The sequence below is a fragment of the Harpegnathos saltator genome, unplaced genomic scaffold (assembly GCF_003227715.2).
Source record: "Harpegnathos saltator strain DR-91 unplaced genomic scaffold, Hsal_v8.6 scaffold182, whole genome shotgun sequence".
In the NCBI taxonomy this organism is placed as follows: domain Eukaryota; kingdom Metazoa; phylum Arthropoda; class Insecta; order Hymenoptera; family Formicidae; genus Harpegnathos; species Harpegnathos saltator.
Window position 1 is genome coordinate 820,727 of NW_020229964.1, and position 17,979 is coordinate 838,705.

The following is a 17,979-nucleotide window of genomic DNA, read 5'->3' on the forward strand; positions in this document are numbered from 1 at the left end:
AGTCGATAGAACATTTCTTGGAATGTTCCAGCAAGTAATAGTTGTGTTCCATCATATTTTCTTTTATTGTTGGAACTTCTATATATACAGTAATCTTCAGAAAGCACTATAAAAAAGCTGGACTTGTTAAATCCAAGGATCTAGGACGCAACGATGCAGGTCCGATCTATCCATATATTAGATGAAGGAATTTTATGTTCATTAACCTGCAACATACGAGCAAACGTAAATCAAAACTAATTTAAAAACAAAGCAACAAATGACTAAAGACAAAAAATGAAAAGATATAAAACATTAACTCCTAAAAAGTACTTGAATATTGTAGTTAAAACTAAAATAATTTATAAATAGAAAGCGGAGAAATTGGTGAATTTTATTTAAAAAAATTAACCTAGACCTTATTGGGTCTAAACTGGAACATAGCCCCAAAATTCAATCAAATTATTAGATTGCTATTTCCAAACATGAAATTACATCATTTTTTTCTAAAACCTATTATTTTTAAGATCTTATGCCCAAAAATCAACATTATCATGTAATAAATAATAACGTTAAACGTTTTAAATTTAGAGGAAGTAAACAACAGATAACAGAAATAAAACTGTTTTATTTTGAAGTGTAAAGTCTAAATCTGTAATAAATTTTTATCTAAATTTGAGAGGATCTCTATCTAAAAAATTTGACTTGGACTTCTGAAGTCCCGAATCTGAAGTCATCTATTGACCTTTTTCGAATTCCTTTCCAACTTTTATCCGAAACATTTTTCTTTAAAACGTATTGTTTAAAAGAGATATTTCTTAGAATAAAACACCCAATATATATATATAATCATATGTTTGTAAATATAGATTCGAGTCACTTTAATTACATTTTACCTGAAAAAAAATGTGTACCTGAAAAAGAAATTAATGTTTTGTTATTAATTAAGTATAGTATCAACGTTTTATCTCTGATATTAATTTAGAATTCATATTATTAATTATGCATTTCAAATTTTGTCTACAAATTTTTAGTTGTGACATCCACGGCGGTCTATAAATTGTGATCGAATCACTCATTACATTTGTCATGTTTAGAAGTCACAAAGTTATTTAATTTTGATAAAAAATTGTGGCTAAATGTATGTATGTGTGTGTTTGTGTATCGTTAATAACAATATATACCCCTGTATTATTAAACCACAATTCTGTATTATTATCCTATGAATAATTTAGATAATTTTGGCTAGTTTATGTAGATATTTCATTATTTTATTAGAGCTAGAAAGAAATGAAATTCCTGTATAATAGAATTCATCTCATATATTTATATATGATATATTTATATATGATCTCATATATTTATATATATTTATTCTTATAGCGGAATTTTTTAATTAATGTATGTTTATGTATGTGTGTATGTATGTGTAATGTGTATACATGTACAGGCTTACACATACATATTCAGACACTACACACTAGTTAGATATACTAATTTATCTGGGGTTTTGATTGAATTTTACAGAATAACCGCCATTGTTAGGATCCTGCTGTAGTTCAAAGTTGTTTGTGGAAAGACCAAAAGGTTTCAACACCAAGTTTCCTAAGTCTTTAAGTTTACTTAACATTTCTGTTTTTAATTTTTCATTCCTTTCATTAATTAATGGTGGTAACCTCTGAAAAAATTTAACATGTTAAAAAACAATTTAATATACCAAGTTTTCCAAAAGTAACGGACTCCCCCTCCCCTCCATTTCAGAATCTAGGTATTATAGGGAAAAATGACCTGAACAAAAGTTTTAGAGTTCATAAAGTTCTGTTTCTTTGTGACCTCAAATTTGACCTTAACCTCGACCTTGAAGATAATTTGAAAGTCAACTTGCGTTTCTTAAATGGGGAACCCCTATTTTTTATTACACTGTTTTTTTTCTATGAATTAATTTGAACAACTATTGTCTAAAACATTTTTTTATTTGCCTAATATTTTTTGAGATATTTAAGGAAAACTTGATAACTTCAATATTTAACTTACGATATCTCGCTATTTGTCGGAAAAAGTGGTAGACTTTCTTGCTTTATTTAGTCTCAAGAATATATTGTTACAATAGTGCCCTGATTTTTGTTAATTTCATGATTTTGAAATTTCCAAAAGTCAATAAGTTAACAAAAGTCAGCGTGCTATAGTAACAATATATCCTTGAAACTAAATAAAGCAAGAAAGTCTAGTACCATTTTTTTCCAACAAATAGTTAGCGAGATATCGTAAGTTAAATATTGAAAAAGTTATCAAGTTTTCCTCAAATACCTCAAAAAATATCAGGCAAATAAAAAAGTTTTAGACAACAGTTGTTCAAATTAATTGGTAGAAAAAAATAGTGTAATAAAAAATAGGGGTTTCCATTTAAAAAACACAAGTTGACCTTCAAATGACCTTCAAGGTCGAGATCAAGATCAAATCTGAGGTCACGAAAAAACAGAACTTTATGAACCCTAAAACTTTTGTTCAGATCATTTTTACCTATAATGCATAGTTTCTGAGATAGGGGAGGGGAGTCTGTTACTTTTGGAAAACTTGGTATGTGTTAAAAAACAATTTAATTAATCAGACTATTATATCTTAGAGGTCTTATTTTATTTTAAATAATTGGTAATTTTATATTACCCTAACTGCATGATTAGCTTCTATGTGGCTGGGATCATAGGTTAATACTTTTTTGAAATCCTCCAATGCCTCATCTAATTTATCTGTCTCTTCATATAATTGCGCTCTTCTTATATAAGCTTTTATATAGCTAGAATTTAATTCAATGGCTTTTGTACAATCGGATATTGCTGAATCTTTCTCAGTCTAAAAAAAAATATTAATATTAATAGTGACCAAAAATGATAAATCTTCAGAATTAATGCACTTTCGACAATTACCTGACATTTTGTTTTTGCTGCTGCTCTATTGGCATATAATATAGACCTTTCTTTATTGTACGCTAAAGGACAAGTTTGCAATCCTTCTGTATATACTGATATTGCCTGTATATATTCACCATCTTTGAAGAAAGCATTACCTTTGTTTTTTAATTCTTCTGCTTTATCTTTCAATGCCTATAAAAATAGATGAAAAAATTTACTTGAACATGTAACATTGACTGAATTCCATAAACATATTTGCTACAGCATTTATCTCCATGTACTTCTCTGTAGTATATATGATATAAACTATGGATAAATATATGCATTGTGCTAAATACAGCCATGATAATATGTGTAATAATATTATACAGAAATATTTCAAAATACATACCTCTTTCTCAGCTTCTGTAAGACTTAATTCTCTATTCTTAAGAAGTTCTTCATTTATATCCTCTGAAAAATCTATATTTTGTGCATTATTGCTATTATCTTCATCGTGTTCCTTATTTATGATATTCCAAGAATCACCACTTATATTCGTACTGTTTGTATCTACATCTGAAATAATATTTTTATTCTCTTTGATGCAAGAACTTTCTAGATCTTTGGTAAGTTCCTCTATAACTTCCTCGTTTGATTGAAGTTTCTGCGACTGTTTGTGTGTATCATCCATCGTTTAATCAGATATAATTAACATCAGTAAAATTACTGAAAAAATCCAATGCAAATTAATTTATTGTTCGATGTATCATTAGTGATTAACAAAGTTATCTTTCTTTTCTTATAAATATATCCGCTATAAAACATGGCACTGCACTTTTCGCACCAAACCAACCCGAAATTAGATGTCAAATGTTCATTCCGAAACTCACAATTTGTGTTCTCCTGTATTGTCCGAGCTTGTCCGAGCTTGACGGTAGAGCGCGTATCGTTCAATTTCTAACTAATTTGGTCCTCATATAATTTAAAAGGAAAAGAGAAAGTTATTAACCGATTTTAGCTGATCTTCGTTGCCGTAGACGTGAGTGCCTGAATGTAATATTATGAAGAGTGGAGTTACAAAGTCAAACCCAAACCATTCGCGAAGTCGACATATTGGTAAGCAGAAGTGCTTCTATCTATCGACTGTTTCTTGAACCATTATATCAAGTTAATGGCTCAGTAGAGAAAGCTATTTTGCAACTGATATAAAATTTGTGGATTTGATTGATATATGCTCTTACTTTTAGCTGATTTTTTTTGTTGGCCGAATTCACAATTGGCTTTTTATTCACAAATCTAAATCGGACTGTGTTTTATAATATTCATATTACTATTTAATTGAAGAAATATTAAAATATAATTTGCTTATAGTAATTCTTAATAGTTTCCTCTGTTTTGGATAAATACAGTCTAAATATATTTTAATATTTCTTCCTTAGATCTATTGGGTGAGTGCAAAAGTTCGTGCGGAGTTTCAATAGATGGAGTTATAAGCGTCGTAAAGTGTTGTCATTAATACTTCCATCTACATATTATATAACGTTGGAAAGGTGACGTCTTCAGCTGTTATTAAAAAAAAAATCATTTGTTTTCATACAAACTGCTTCGAGAAATATCACTTTAAAAATGAGTATCGATAAGGTGCATTTACAGCATGTTATGCTTTACGAGTTTCGGAAGGGAATAAACGTTGCCGCAGCCGTAAAAAACATTCAGGATGTTTATCAGGATGAAGCACTAGCTAAACGAACTGTGGAAAAATGGTTTGCTAAATTTCGGCGCGGAGAATTTAACCTTGAAGACGAGCCACGCTCTGGTCGACCTTCTGACATTGATGACGATGTTTTGCGTACTTTAGTGCTCAATAATTCGCGAATTTCAACAGAAGAAGTTGCTACAGCACTAAACGTTGACCGATCAACCGCTTTTCGGCGTTTAAAAAAGATGGGATTCGATTTGAAGCTCGATATATGGGTGCCCCATTTGCTGACCGAGAAGAACAAAATCAAGCGAATTTCTGCAGCCGTTTCTTTACTCGGGCGGCTCAATAACGAGTCGTTTTTGGATCGACTAGTGACGGGCGATGAGAAATGGGTCCTCTACAACAATGTTCAGCGCAAACGGACATGGAAACAATCAGGTGAGCATGGTGACGCAATGCCAAAGGCCAGTTTGCACCCGATGAAGGTGATGCTCTCTGTTTGGTGGGATTGCAAGGGCATAATTTATTTCGAGCTTCTCCCCGCTGGCGAAACGATTGATTCGGACAAGTACTGTCGCCAATTAACCAATCTGAATCGAGAAATAAAAGAGAAACGTCCGATTTTGTCAAATCGCAAGGGAGTCGTCTTTCATCACTACAACGCCAGACCACACGTTTCGAAAAAGACGCTGCACAAACTGAAGAGCCTGAAATGGGATGTCTTAACGCATCCACCGTATTCTCCTGATATCGCACCATCTGACTATCACTTGTTCCGGTCATTGCAAAATTATTTAAATGGAAAAAACTTTGACTCTTTGGAGGCCTTAAAAAACGGTGTCTCTTCGTTCTTCGAATCTAAACCGCGCAGTTTTTATGATCGAGGCATCCGTATGCTGCCAGAACGTTGGGAAAAGATTATAGAAAACGATGGAGAATATATCATTGATTGAATAAAGATTTTTGTTTGCCTAATCACTGTGTGACTTTTACTCACAAACTCCGCACGAACTTTTGTACTCACCTAATATTTTTGGATATAATATCTTATTACTGAATATATTTATTTTTAAATATAATTTTTTAATAATTTGAATTGTCACTGTTATGACAAATTGTATGACAACAGTAAAATGCAACCAAGTAATAAAATAGGTTTTATGTGTGATATAATTTCTTTATTTCTTCCTTTAAACTATCTCTTAATCATGTAACAACAAGTGTAATTTCAAGTAACAATATTGCAATATATATATTAATAACAAAATTCGAACGCAAGCAGGAACATGTATATATACAAACATATATATATATATATGTATATATATATATGTACACACATATATATGTTGGGTATAAATTCATAATCAAATAAATGTCATCATATATTACCATATGTCACATATGCTTATCAAATCTTAATTGCTTAAATCAAATGGTGTAATTCACGCAATTATTACAATTTATCGCAAAGGCATCATCATCTTGAATGAAATAGGTCAATAGAAATTAATTATCAACAATTATATGTATGTTAGTAATGGATGGATTTTCTATAGTTGACTAAGATATTTGAGTAAAACGAAGTTACATCTGACGATATATAAAGTTTTTATGTATGTGTAGATTCAGACAAACTGAACAAAAAGTTGTGTGTACTTTATCATTTTGCAATCATATAAAATTTTAAATTATCAATCAAAGAAGATTGGTGAATGAACTTGCGCGATCTGTTAAATGAATTGTAATAGCAATATCTACCATCGAATGTTTGTAAATTAGATCAAATTAAAAAGTCCTCTATAATTTTATAAAATATTATTTGCATAAAATTTTGAATTGTTATTTAAAGAATATTTGTGAATGATTGCGCATGATTTTGTACTAATCTTTGTTAATCAATAATTCAGAATTTTGTGATTTTTTACAATAGGACTTTTTCAATTGGACTTAATATGATGGTAGACACATCACCATTGCAGCTTACTCAACAAATTATGCAAGTTTATTAAAAAATATTCTTCAATTGATAACTCAGAATTTTACTATAGTGGTTTTCTGCAGAATGGTAGAGGAACTTTTTGTTCAGTTAGATCTAATCTGTACATACACAATAGCTTTTCATCAGGCACTTTGTATATCAAAGTACAATTATCTATAATTTATGCAGAATGCGATGAGTCATCAGTAACTAGTGCGTTCGTAAATTTTTTTTAACTTCGTTTTATCTCAAACAGTAAAATTAAAACCCTGTTAATAGTATGATAAACTGTTTACTATACAATAATAATTTGCCTATTGCTAAGCTATTGATACTAATTATTGTGACTCAAGTTATCACTGAACACATAAAATGCTTTTATATAGCATAAAAAAGCACATAAAGAAATAATCATAATCGCAGCAAATATTGGATAATTTTTAAATCATCAAAATAAAATGCAAATTATCTGAAATTATAGGAATATAATTATCAGATAATCATTACTTATAATTTCGCATACGAAAAATCAAGTAGAATTATGATTACATATTTGTGCAATGAAAATATTGTATTAATTAAAGTGATTAATACCGCAAAACCACTATACGATAAAATTGTTGAAGGGTTGCATAAAGTGTATATGTGTGTGTGTACATATAACAGATAGATAGACAATAATAATACAAAAGTATAAATCACATTACATAAATAATAACAAAAACCAAAAGAAACAACTAAAACCATATATATATAAAAATATGTTACATATATAAGTTTTTAACATGTTTTATATGAAAAACTTTCCTTAGAATTTTTGTTAGAATCCTGCCATATATTTTACTATCACTATATAATTCTGCTTCATATAAAACTACTCTTCTTTTATAGTGTGAAATATGTTGTACTATTTATTAATATAATATTAACAGATGATCGTTTAGTCATCAAAAAGAAGCTCTACAGCAACAATTATTTTAATATATATGTGTGTATGTGTGTTGTGAAGTATCAAAAAATGAACAATTCACTAAGTAGAATTATTTACGGCATAGGCATAAGCATTTAAGCAGAAAATTATGTAAATATATCAATGGACAAAATTTGATTGCATAAAAAATATATGTATTTTATATTTTATATTATTTTACTATTAAGTAGCAACATTTTGTTGATAAAGATCAATTAGAACAATTGATAAAAATTGATAAAGAATAATGGCAACGTACTAAAAAATGATGTTTATGGAAGAAGCTGATATTAATTATGAATTTAGAATATAATAAGAATAAGTGAATATATAATATTAAAACATATACATTAAAATTCACATTAAAGAAATTAACATATCCCGCATTAAATATTATGTAAGTTGTGACTGAATAGAATAAAATGGCAAGTTCATTTGTACAAAACATATTGTGTATAATTAAATAAAAATTATAAAATAGATGCCTTGTGTGCAGCAACAAATATTATCAAAAACATTTCTAACATGAGCAAAAAAGATATTGTCACATTGAGTACAAAATTGCAGAAAGGAACAAAAATAAGACTTGCACTTGAAACTAAATTCGTTGCTAATTTCCAGTTAAAGATCCTGGTCCATCGCCGCGTAACTCTTGATTGATGACATCAAAAACGAGAAAACTCTTGCATGTTATTTCCAAATAAAAAGATATTTGTGCAACAGAATATTTCAGATCGCTAGAACATACAAAAAGAAGCATAATATTCGAAGCACTTTACAAGTATGATCTAACGATGTAAATGTAAATTCTTTTATACAAAATATTTTTTTATTCGAAAATAGCACGCAAGAATCTCCAACATGTCTTTTCTCGCTTATGATTTTCGCATTTCTCGTCACTATCCGATATGGCCGCGGCGAGTACTCAGGAGCCTTAAAAAAATAGTAATTAACATCTAAACGCAAAATGTTGCAATACTAAAAGTCATTAAACTATATAAGGGAATATTATGTCTCGTTTTTATATGCTCTATCTGCGTAAGAGTCAGAGATTTTTTTTCGTAACTATTTTTTGTAACTCTATTTTTCTCTTTGTAGGAGGGAATGTTATATTCCTTGTGCTATCATTTATACCGTTTTTTATATGGAAGTACTTTGTTCATGAACGACACAGCATCGAATCACATTTTATATCAAACAACAAATATAGCCGATTAAATACTGAACTATCGAACTTACGCAAGCTCTAAGATATTTCGGTAAAAAACGATCTGCTTTAAATAGCTCTCGTGTAATTCATGCTTAATATGCTACTCATGCAATGGTTAGTTGTTACTTAGAAAGATAATATAGTATAATTATTTAGTATTGATATATAAATCTGTAAATTTGTGTTTGCTACTAGAGCGTTTCACATATCCATGCATGCATGCACGCACGCACATCATGCAATCACAGTTGCTATATTATATATATAATTTTTAAATTTTGATAAAAGATTACTTAACCTACTCTTTTTATAAGAAATTAAAAAATAACGCATAGGATAATATGTTTTAAAGCCCATTTTAGACGATCGATAATTTAACTATTGATAGATAGAATTGTTTGATGTTTCCATGATATGCAATATTACTGTATGTCGTTACAAAAAGTAATGATAATTATTGCCAGTGAAAGCATTCGGGAAGATGCTCTCATTTACATCATCTACAACCTCAATAAAAACTGATGTCTTATGATAATTCGACATTATTCCGTTAACACTATTTCGTTAACACTAATAAAAATTTGTATAAACTTAAAATGAAAACGTTTCTTTGTTACAGTTTTAACATTCTAATAACATATTTGCCGATATCCAGTCAGTCGATAATCTAAGAAACATTAAACGTTAAGTATTCAAACGGCCAAATTATGTCGTCCATTTCGAACATAGTACCGTTTAATTAGGCTACTTTGTTAATTAACACAGGTCGATTCGTCGTGTTATAATATTGCTTCATGTTTACCATATCCTGCTGTTAAAATTCCCACAATGTATATGTTGCTGTCCAAGGGGAAACAACGGTCCATGGAGGGAATTGTGCCAAAAAGGTCTTAAATCTCAGAGATCTTTGGTATTCGCCGTGTAAAAAGTGTCCAGCTAACGCGATGGACAAGCACGGTTCTTTCTGCATGCGGTCTGGGAACACCTGGATGTGTAATTCAATGGGTAGTACGAAACTCTCGACGTTTCACAAAAATGTGCTATAACGTATTAAAGGGAAAAATAGAAATATATTCAAATCTGTTTGAACTTACACTCAATTCGATAGAAAATGTATATGGCACACAATCTGAGGCACATGCATAATAGATAAAATAAGTCTCTCTATCGTTCCACATTGGACCTTGAAGTGGCTTCCCTTCAGCTATGGTCCATTTCTCTAGATGAACACCTTTGTGAGGGGATAATATTATACCTATATGATCGGGACCTAAAAATTAAAAAATTAATATTTATGTAGATATATTCTCTCTCTCTCTCTCTCTCTCTCTCTCTCTCTCTCTCTCTCTCTCTCTCTCTCTCTCTCTCTCTCTCTCCCTCCCTCCCTCCTCCTCCCTCCCTCCTCCCTCCCTCCCTCCCTCCCTCCCTCCCTCCCTCTCTCATTTATTACTAAAATATGAATTTATCAGTGAATTATTTACCTGTAACGTTAAATGTAAAATTAACGAGATGCTGTTGATTTAGAATAGCATTGGTGTATCGTGTTTTCGAAATGAGCTCGAGATTTGTGGGAATGCTTATTAGCGGGGCAGGTCCAGGTATCCAACTCGTCCTCCTAATAAACAATACTTTCTTAATTCATACATTTACTTCCAAATAATATGTGCTATTTATTTCGACATACATAAATATACATACCATAAGAAAGTTGTGACTGGCATCAAATATGGAAAGCCACAATACAATTCTTTCTCGCAATCTTTAACTGTTGGCATTGCAGCAGCCACTTCAGGTACTATTGATTCTACACTGTGAGGACTGTTCATATCTAAATCCACTATCCAATATCCTGTACTGGAATATCTAAGACTACCATCTGCATTATAATACTGTCGTTGGGTATGCTGTAAATCAAAGACAATTTTAATAATAAAAATAATACATATAATCACGTACGCACGCACACTAATATATTAATATATAATATAAAAAATTACACACACATGCACGCATATACATAGATATAGGATGTCCGCAAAAGTTGGAGTCAAACTTATACAATGTATTGATGAAATATATACAGGGTGTTGGAATAAACTGTCTTATTGAGACTACATTTGTCCTCAAGTATGTAAATCCACATTTATCAATACTGGCAAATGATTTTCAAATAAATTGTAATAAATTATACTACTTAGGGTTTCTTCAAAAAAATAAGATCGAATTATGTGGTCATCCAAAACATCGTACTAAATATTTAAATTCCAAACACATGAATTATGAATTACATCAAGTAGATTCTCTTTTGCCTAGTAATAAATATTACTGTTGATTTACACTCATTACTTAATAACGATTTACAATTGTTACTTTTAAAACTCATTTCATCAGTAATATGGAAAAATTGTAAATTGTTTGTAAATTGTTTTCTGGCGTGTAGCAAGACGAGACATGAAAATTAATTTTAATTTGGAAATCTGTTTCGTTAATTAAATCGTAAAGATCCTGATTAAGAGTTATATGATATATGTGATAATATCTAGAACAAAATTTCCTGTGTTATAGAAAGTAATAATTATGTTTGTTACAAAATTCTGAAGATGTTTATATGTAGATTCAAATTAAGCAGTCAAACGATAACTACATTGGCTTCACTTTTTTCTCTCGTAATGGGATTGTTAATAGTTTCCTCTTATTTCTAGTGTACCAAATTGTCTTACTCGTAACATAATCTATAATATTAAATGGATATTATGTCTATGGCCATCTGGATCCATATCGTTCATCTACAGTTATTCTTACAGTTTCAGCTATATTTTTTCATATTTACCGAAAATTAAAATGTCTCTGTAATTTGTAAATCAGTAAATAGTCATTAAGTCCAATGCTGTGACTAATCTGATACTAACAGTAAATATTAACTGATACTAACTGATACTAAATATGATACTAACTAAATAATATTACTGTATTATGATAATAGTTTCAAATGAAAATATTGAAACTGTGAATATAAATATAATTGGAATTTATCGAAGACATTGTATATTAAGAAATTACACAACAATTGGTATTATGATTGTTTGAACTATTGAAACACATAATGTGTTCTATTGAAAGTACTAAGAAGATCAGTGAATCATTTGATCAGATTTGATCAGAAGATTCATTTACCATCGAGATTAAGATCTAAACTTTCAATATTTATTATAAAAAACGGAAATACATTTAAATTTTATTATATATTTATAACTTTGATTTTAAATGCCTTTATAAAATGTATCAACTATCGAACTTGTCTTAAAAAAAATATATCATCCTATGAAATAAAAAAAATATATAATTTCCATTAAAAAAAAAAGAAACTGGTCTGATCTTAAAATGTCTTTAACATCTGTATAAAATAATTGTTTCTACTATATTATGTCCTTTTTTGAATTAAACATGTCGACATACACTATTTTTTCATGTCTGCAAATTTCGCTAATAATTAACTTGGTTAATTTATACAAATCATCCATTGCATATATAGAAAATAGTAACGAACTTTTCGTTCAGTTTAACATATTCTATCTTCATGCAAGCGTAGTCTTATTTTGTATTAGATACTCTGTACATATATAAAGTGACTGATTTTAAATGACCACAAATTATTAAAAAAAAATGTTTCAAACAAAAGTCTGAGTAAGATCAGATCAATGTTCGGATCACTGTTTTATTATGGTTCCATAAAATTAAATAATTTTCATTTGAAATATTTTTTCAACTAATATATTGTTTCTGAAACATTTTAGCATTTAAAATAAATCATCTTCTATATATATATATATATATGTATGTATGTATATGTTAATATACGTTATATACAGGGTGTCCCATTTTAAAGGATCCACTCAAATATCTCAGAAATACTGCGTTAAATCGAAAAATGTTTCAGACAAAAGTTGTATGGTTTCAAGGGGTACATAAAACAATTATATCAGTTTGTTTACAGATGCCGCCATTTTCGAGATATTCACTGATCATTATTTTTCTTAAATGGAGGCCCAAATTTTTTATTATATCATCTTTTTCTACTAGTTAATTTGAACAACTTTTATCTGGAATATTTTTTTATTTGCCTAATATTTTTTTAGATATTTAAGAGTAACTTGGTAACTTTTTCAATACTTAACCTACAATATCTCGCTATTTGTCGGAAGAAAAAACAGTACTAGACTTTTTACTATATTTGGTCTTAAGAATATATTGTTACAATAGTGCCCTAACTTTTATTAACTTATCGATCTTTGGAAATTTCAAAATTATCAAATTAACAAGTCAGGGCGCTATTGTAACAATATATTTTTAAGACCAAATATAGTAAAAAAGTCTAGTACTGTTTTTTCTTCCGACAAATAGCGAGATATTGTAGGTTAAGTATTGAAAAAGTTACCAAGTTACTCTTAAATATCTAAAAAAATATTAGGCAAATAAAAAAATATTCCAGATAAAAGTTGTTCAAATTAACTAGTAGAAAAAGATGATATAACAAAAAATTTGGGCCTCCATTTAAGAAAAATAATGATCAGTAAATATCTCGAAAATGGCGGCATCTGTAAACAAACGGATATAATTGTTTTATGTACTCCTTGAAACCATACAACTTTTGTCTGAAACATTTTTCGATTTAACGCAGTATTTCTGAGATATTTGAGTGGATCCTTTAAAATGGGACATTCTATATACGTATGTATGTTAATATACACATATATATATATATATATGCTATAAATTTTATTTTTCTAATTATTAATATATATATATATTAATAATTAGAAAAATGCTACATATATATATATATATAATAATTAGAAAAAAAGATATGTTAATAATTAAAAAAATAAAATTTATATGTAGCATATACACACAAATAGTATATATACAAAATAGTATCTTGGGTAAAAACTAAAGAAAACAATTACGTTACCGCGATCATAAAACGTTGTGCAGCAGGCGATAATGGATCACCACTGTAAGGAAATCCAAGTGGTGTTAAAATTAACACAGCAATAGCGACCAAAAATATTCCAATTATTACACTTATAATTCGCTCCGCATCCTTTATTAGCAACACTATTGGTAACTGGAAATATTAAAGTGAGTGTTATAGGAACATTCTTGCACGATATTAAGAGAAATTCGTACAATTCAAACATCTGCAAACAGAATTATCATGCAAATAACATGAAAATATTATTGATTTACCGTAAAGCTGAGTAACAGGCAGAATAGTATCGACAACATAATAGCCATTACAATTTCGGAATTAATACTACTACCAATTCGACCCATTATGGGAATGAAGAGATAGAGAGCTCCAATCGCCAAGTAAAACGATTGTATGTAAGACAAACTCAGTATTCCCAAATGATAACAAAGCCATCTCCAATCTATAAAATCCATCAGAATAATCCAAGTATTTTCAAAGAATTATAAGTTATAAATGTCAGTAAGTTAGAATATTTTAAAAAACTCGCAAGAACTGCCGCGAGTATCCTTACCTGTACATTTGCCGAAGAAATTATGTCGTATAATATTTCCGACTGCCGGAAATAGAACCCAATGTAACGGTATAAAGCCTGATCGTATCTCAAATAAAACGCATACGAATAGAATCCATATCCATATTACAGCGTACGCATCACAATACATTTGAAACAAAGTCCATGCAGAGTTAACTTCCTACAATCACTAATTAATATTAATCTGATGTTGATTCACACGCGCCACGATAAGCTCTTAAGCAAACGCATTTGTTAATATATGAGCTACAAACTATATTATTTCACAGATAAGTTGAAATTGTTACAGCAGAGAAATATACATTTTCTACCTCACTTACCTTTTTCTGTTTTGATCCTACATACAGGAATACGATCATCGACATAAAAGTGGTCGGACAAACGTACAAAAAGAACAGCCACGCTGGTCTCGCGTACCAACTCATTACTTTTCCCAATTTTGTCAGTGTCAGGGCCACTAATGTGCAAGAAGATGCCGATACTATCCACGAGATAATGATCGTCCCCACGCATATTACTATGTGTTTTATGTATACCGATGTCTTGACATCTATATCCGATAACGCAGAATTCGATTGTATTACTTGAATTTGTTCAAGAAAATGAATACCGATCGAGGTCTACTGTCGGCAGGATCTAAATAATGATTTTATATATATATGTATATGTATATATATATATGTATATATACATATACATATATTATATACCTAATTATATACATATATTATATATATATATATATATTATATATATTCTTACTTCTACGTGCACTCTGCATATTCAAATGGATAGAATACCCAGCTATAATCATACTGGCGACATTGATTGTACTGGCAATGTATTGTGGCCATCGAACAACAAATGCACCCAGAAAATCGAAGAATACGAGATTTCCCAGTGTCCCGTGGATACTTGTATCCAATAAATAATTTTCGAGCACTATTGCTTGCGTTAAAGCAAGAATATTATCACCAGTCCTCTGCAGAGTACCCAATGGAATCTGATCAACATTATCGAACTTGGTATGGTACACATAACCATTTGTTGACCATGCAAAATCAAGGCCTGTTTGAAACAAATTTTACAAATGTTAATTGATATATTTTTTGTAACAGCAAAATATCACGCCACAGCTGTGTTGTAATTGATACATATTATGTATATACATATATCATATATACAGAATGTCCCATTTAAAAAAACACACCTCGATAATTCTTCAACGAAGTATTTTCAGCAAAAATGTTTTGGACAGAAGTTGTATGATTTCAAGGGGGACATAAAATAACTATACTATTTTGTTTACAAGTGGCACCACTTTCGAGATATTCACTGATAATTATTTTTCTTAAATGGAAACCCTAATTTTTTATTATATCATCTTTTTCTACCAATTAATTTAAACAACTTTTTTCTGAAACATTTTTGCTGAAAATGCTTTGTTGAAGAATTATCGAGGTGCATTTTTTAAAATGAGACATCCTGTATGATACATAATATACATACCGGAAACTTTTCCAAAATCTCTAAATATTCGGAAATCTGTGTCTCCAGGTACAATACCACTCTCAAATATCTCTTGAGCTAATGATGATGCATAAGGATATGGCACAGATTTAGCATAGACCTGCAAAACATAATTAATGGATAATAATGTTAACAAATAATAGTAGAGAAAAGAAATTGTATTAAAATAATATACCTCAAGAATCCAAGGATTATGAGGTCCAGCTTGAAACAATAGCTCACGACCACCTGCACCGCATGCCTCTAAATTTATAAATGTTTTTATTTCTTTTGCCCAAGGATGCTGTGTTATAAAGCCATGAGCTGCCTGAAAATAATATGAATGAAACATATTATATTATATTTAACAAAAAAAAGTTTAACACGACAAAAATTTACTTCTAATATATTTTCCTCTGCTCCATTGAATAAAAACACAATACTATGCTTTAATAGTTTTGGGCTTTGGGTAATTATTCGTAAGATCTCTAACATTACTGCACAACCAGCACTGTCATCAGAACCACCTAATTTTAATTTATAAAAAAGTTTGTTAAATTTGTTAAAATTCTTAGATGCAATCAAAAAACAAACAAGCTAATAACATCCAATATAAAATATTATTTGTAAACACCAACTTGTACAATTAAAAGTTAGACACTAAACTTGAGCATTGAGACTTCTTAAGAAATTGATCAGACCAAAACTTAGTTAATTCCTAAAGAAAATCTTTCAGCTTTTGACTTAATTAAATTTGAATAAATGTTCACAAATAACATCTTGCATTGATTCTTATTGGCTTGTTTCTTCTTTCATCATTTATAAACTGGAAAGCTTTTAAGAATTTCAAAGTATATAAGAGATTTTATTTTATATATTACATTATAATTTTTATTTACCTGGACTTTCAAAAAATGTATCAAAATGGCAATTAAGCAATAAACTGTGCATTGTAGGTCTATGGGGCCCAATCTTGACAATAACATTCTGTACATTTCTATAAACATTAGTCATTCCATCTAGAAATTTAAGGGAAAATGCACCACTATGTTTTGTGACATCCAAAAGAATTTTGTGATTCTCATGGGCTTCTTTAATCAGACTATTAATCGTTGTTCTTAGAAATTTAACAGCTAACACCTCGTTTTCATAGCTGCCAGCGATACGAGGTCCAAATGATGTAAGATTTATAATATGATTACGAGCTCGTTCAGCTACAAATCTTTCTGGATGTAATTCCTCGGTATTGATAGTCACAGGCTCGGGCAGATTTTTCTCAACTACGATTATAATGAAAGACACAAAGAGGAAAAACATAAGGACAAAGAGGAGATGCTGGGTTTCATTTGGCAGGACATCTTGCTTCCTCAAAATGATTTTGTTTTCGTAAGGTAATTCAGTCAAGGTTTTCTTCGTATGTTGTCTTAATCTTATTCCTTCCCTCTGAAACTAAGGTGTAGATTGCGTTATCGATGTGATATCTAAGTGCTCGAATTGCATAATATGCTCGCCAATTAGTCATTAGAATTGCAAAAAAAAGCAGGGCACGGAGATTGACACGATTAACTCACCATTTTATCTACAAAAAGCGTTTAATGATAAAAAGGCACTTTTTTACGCTCGGCACATTGCCAAAATTCGCGATACGTTATTACAATGAAAATACGTTACTACAGGCGGCCTTGTTCGCCGCATTAGGAAGTATATTGAAATATATAACGCGCGTTGTATCGCATCGAGTGTACGTACGACCCACCGCAACCTTCGCGCCTTTCGCCCGCGTGATAGAACTAGGATATACTGCAATATATATATAATCCCCCCCCCAATTTGCTACTTCTTACGCAACATCGTCACATCCTTAGGGCAAGAGCACAGGCTTTTGCATAACACATAGGCCTGGTCTACAATGCATTCAGTACTACAATCGCTCACTGAGCGCTCAATGAGCTTTTACATATGATTGGTATATTCCTTTAGATTTAAAAATATACACCAATTAGATGCAAGAGCTCACTTAGTGCTCAGTGAGCGGTTGTAGTACTGAATGCACCCAATAGATGTTGTAAGCTGTAAGCCGTAAGAACTGACCAATTATAGCTGATTATTTTTGTAATAATCGGCTGTGATTCGCCAATTCTTACGGCTTATAACTTACGACACGTATTGTAGA

The 17,979-nt window shown here is 30.2% G+C and overlaps 2 protein-coding genes across 4 annotated transcripts; both read right to left on the bottom strand.

The window, feature by feature from the left end:
• Positions 1-1,361: 1,361 nt before the first annotated feature.
• On the bottom strand, positions 1,362-3,983 carry Ttc1 (Tetratricopeptide repeat domain 1). The gene is made up of 5 exons (XM_011143330.3): positions 3,761-3,983; positions 3,280-3,596; positions 2,904-3,080; positions 2,644-2,829; positions 1,362-1,657 (listed from the first exon to the last, which is right to left on the bottom strand). Exons 2-5 carry the CDS (start codon positions 3,559-3,561, stop codon positions 1,478-1,480), a joined length of 825 nt encoding a protein of 274 aa, XP_011141632.1. The 5' UTR covers positions 3,562-3,596; positions 3,761-3,983; the 3' UTR covers positions 1,362-1,477.
• A 3,925-nt stretch (positions 3,984-7,908) lies between these two features.
• Positions 7,909-17,605, bottom strand: LOC105184475 (endoplasmic reticulum metallopeptidase 1). 3 transcript variants are annotated; one of them, XM_011143303.3, is made up of 15 exons: positions 17,378-17,604; positions 16,706-17,255; positions 16,206-16,333; positions 16,003-16,134; positions 15,807-15,927; positions 15,060-15,365; positions 14,618-14,847; positions 14,277-14,457; positions 13,981-14,165; positions 13,703-13,858; positions 10,432-10,637; positions 10,215-10,348; positions 9,828-10,003; positions 9,536-9,718; positions 7,909-8,456 (listed from the first exon to the last, which is right to left on the bottom strand). In XM_011143303.3, exons 1-14 carry the CDS (start codon positions 17,378-17,380, stop codon positions 9,548-9,550), a joined length of 2,679 nt encoding a protein of 892 aa, XP_011141605.1. In that variant the 5' UTR covers positions 17,381-17,604; the 3' UTR covers positions 7,909-8,456; positions 9,536-9,547. The 3 variants fall into 3 exon arrangements, with proteins under 3 accessions (XP_011141605.1, XP_025153439.1, XP_025153440.1); XM_025297654.1 differs by having other exon boundaries at positions 7,909-9,718; positions 17,378-17,605; XM_025297655.1 differs by lacking the exons at positions 13,703-13,858; positions 13,981-14,165; positions 14,277-14,457 and having other exon boundaries at positions 7,909-9,718; positions 17,378-17,605.
• Between the last annotated feature and the right edge of the window lie 374 nt (positions 17,606-17,979).

Excerpts from the sequence above, each read along its gene's own strand:
- LOC105184475 (XM_025297654.1), bottom strand. Across the intron at positions 10,349-10,431 it reads CCAGTCACAACTTTCTTATG|GAGGACGAGTTGGATACCTG; the intron begins GTATGTATATTT and ends ATTGTTTATTAG. Across the intron at positions 9,719-9,827 it reads CATTTTCTATCGAATTGAGT|GTGTTCCCAGACCGCATGCA; the intron begins GTAAGTTCAAAC and ends TTACACATCCAG.
- Ttc1 (XM_011143330.3), bottom strand. The coding sequence starts at position 3,561 with ATGGATGATACACACAAACAGTCGCAGAAACTTCAATCAAACGAGGAA. Across the intron at positions 2,830-2,903 it reads CAGCAAAAACAAAATGTCAG|ACTGAGAAAGATTCAGCAAT; the intron begins GTAATTGTCGAA and ends ATTTTTTTTTAG. Across the intron at positions 1,658-2,643 it reads AAGCTAATCATGCAGTTAGG|AGGTTACCACCATTAATTAA; the intron begins GTAATATAAAAT and ends AAATTTTTTCAG.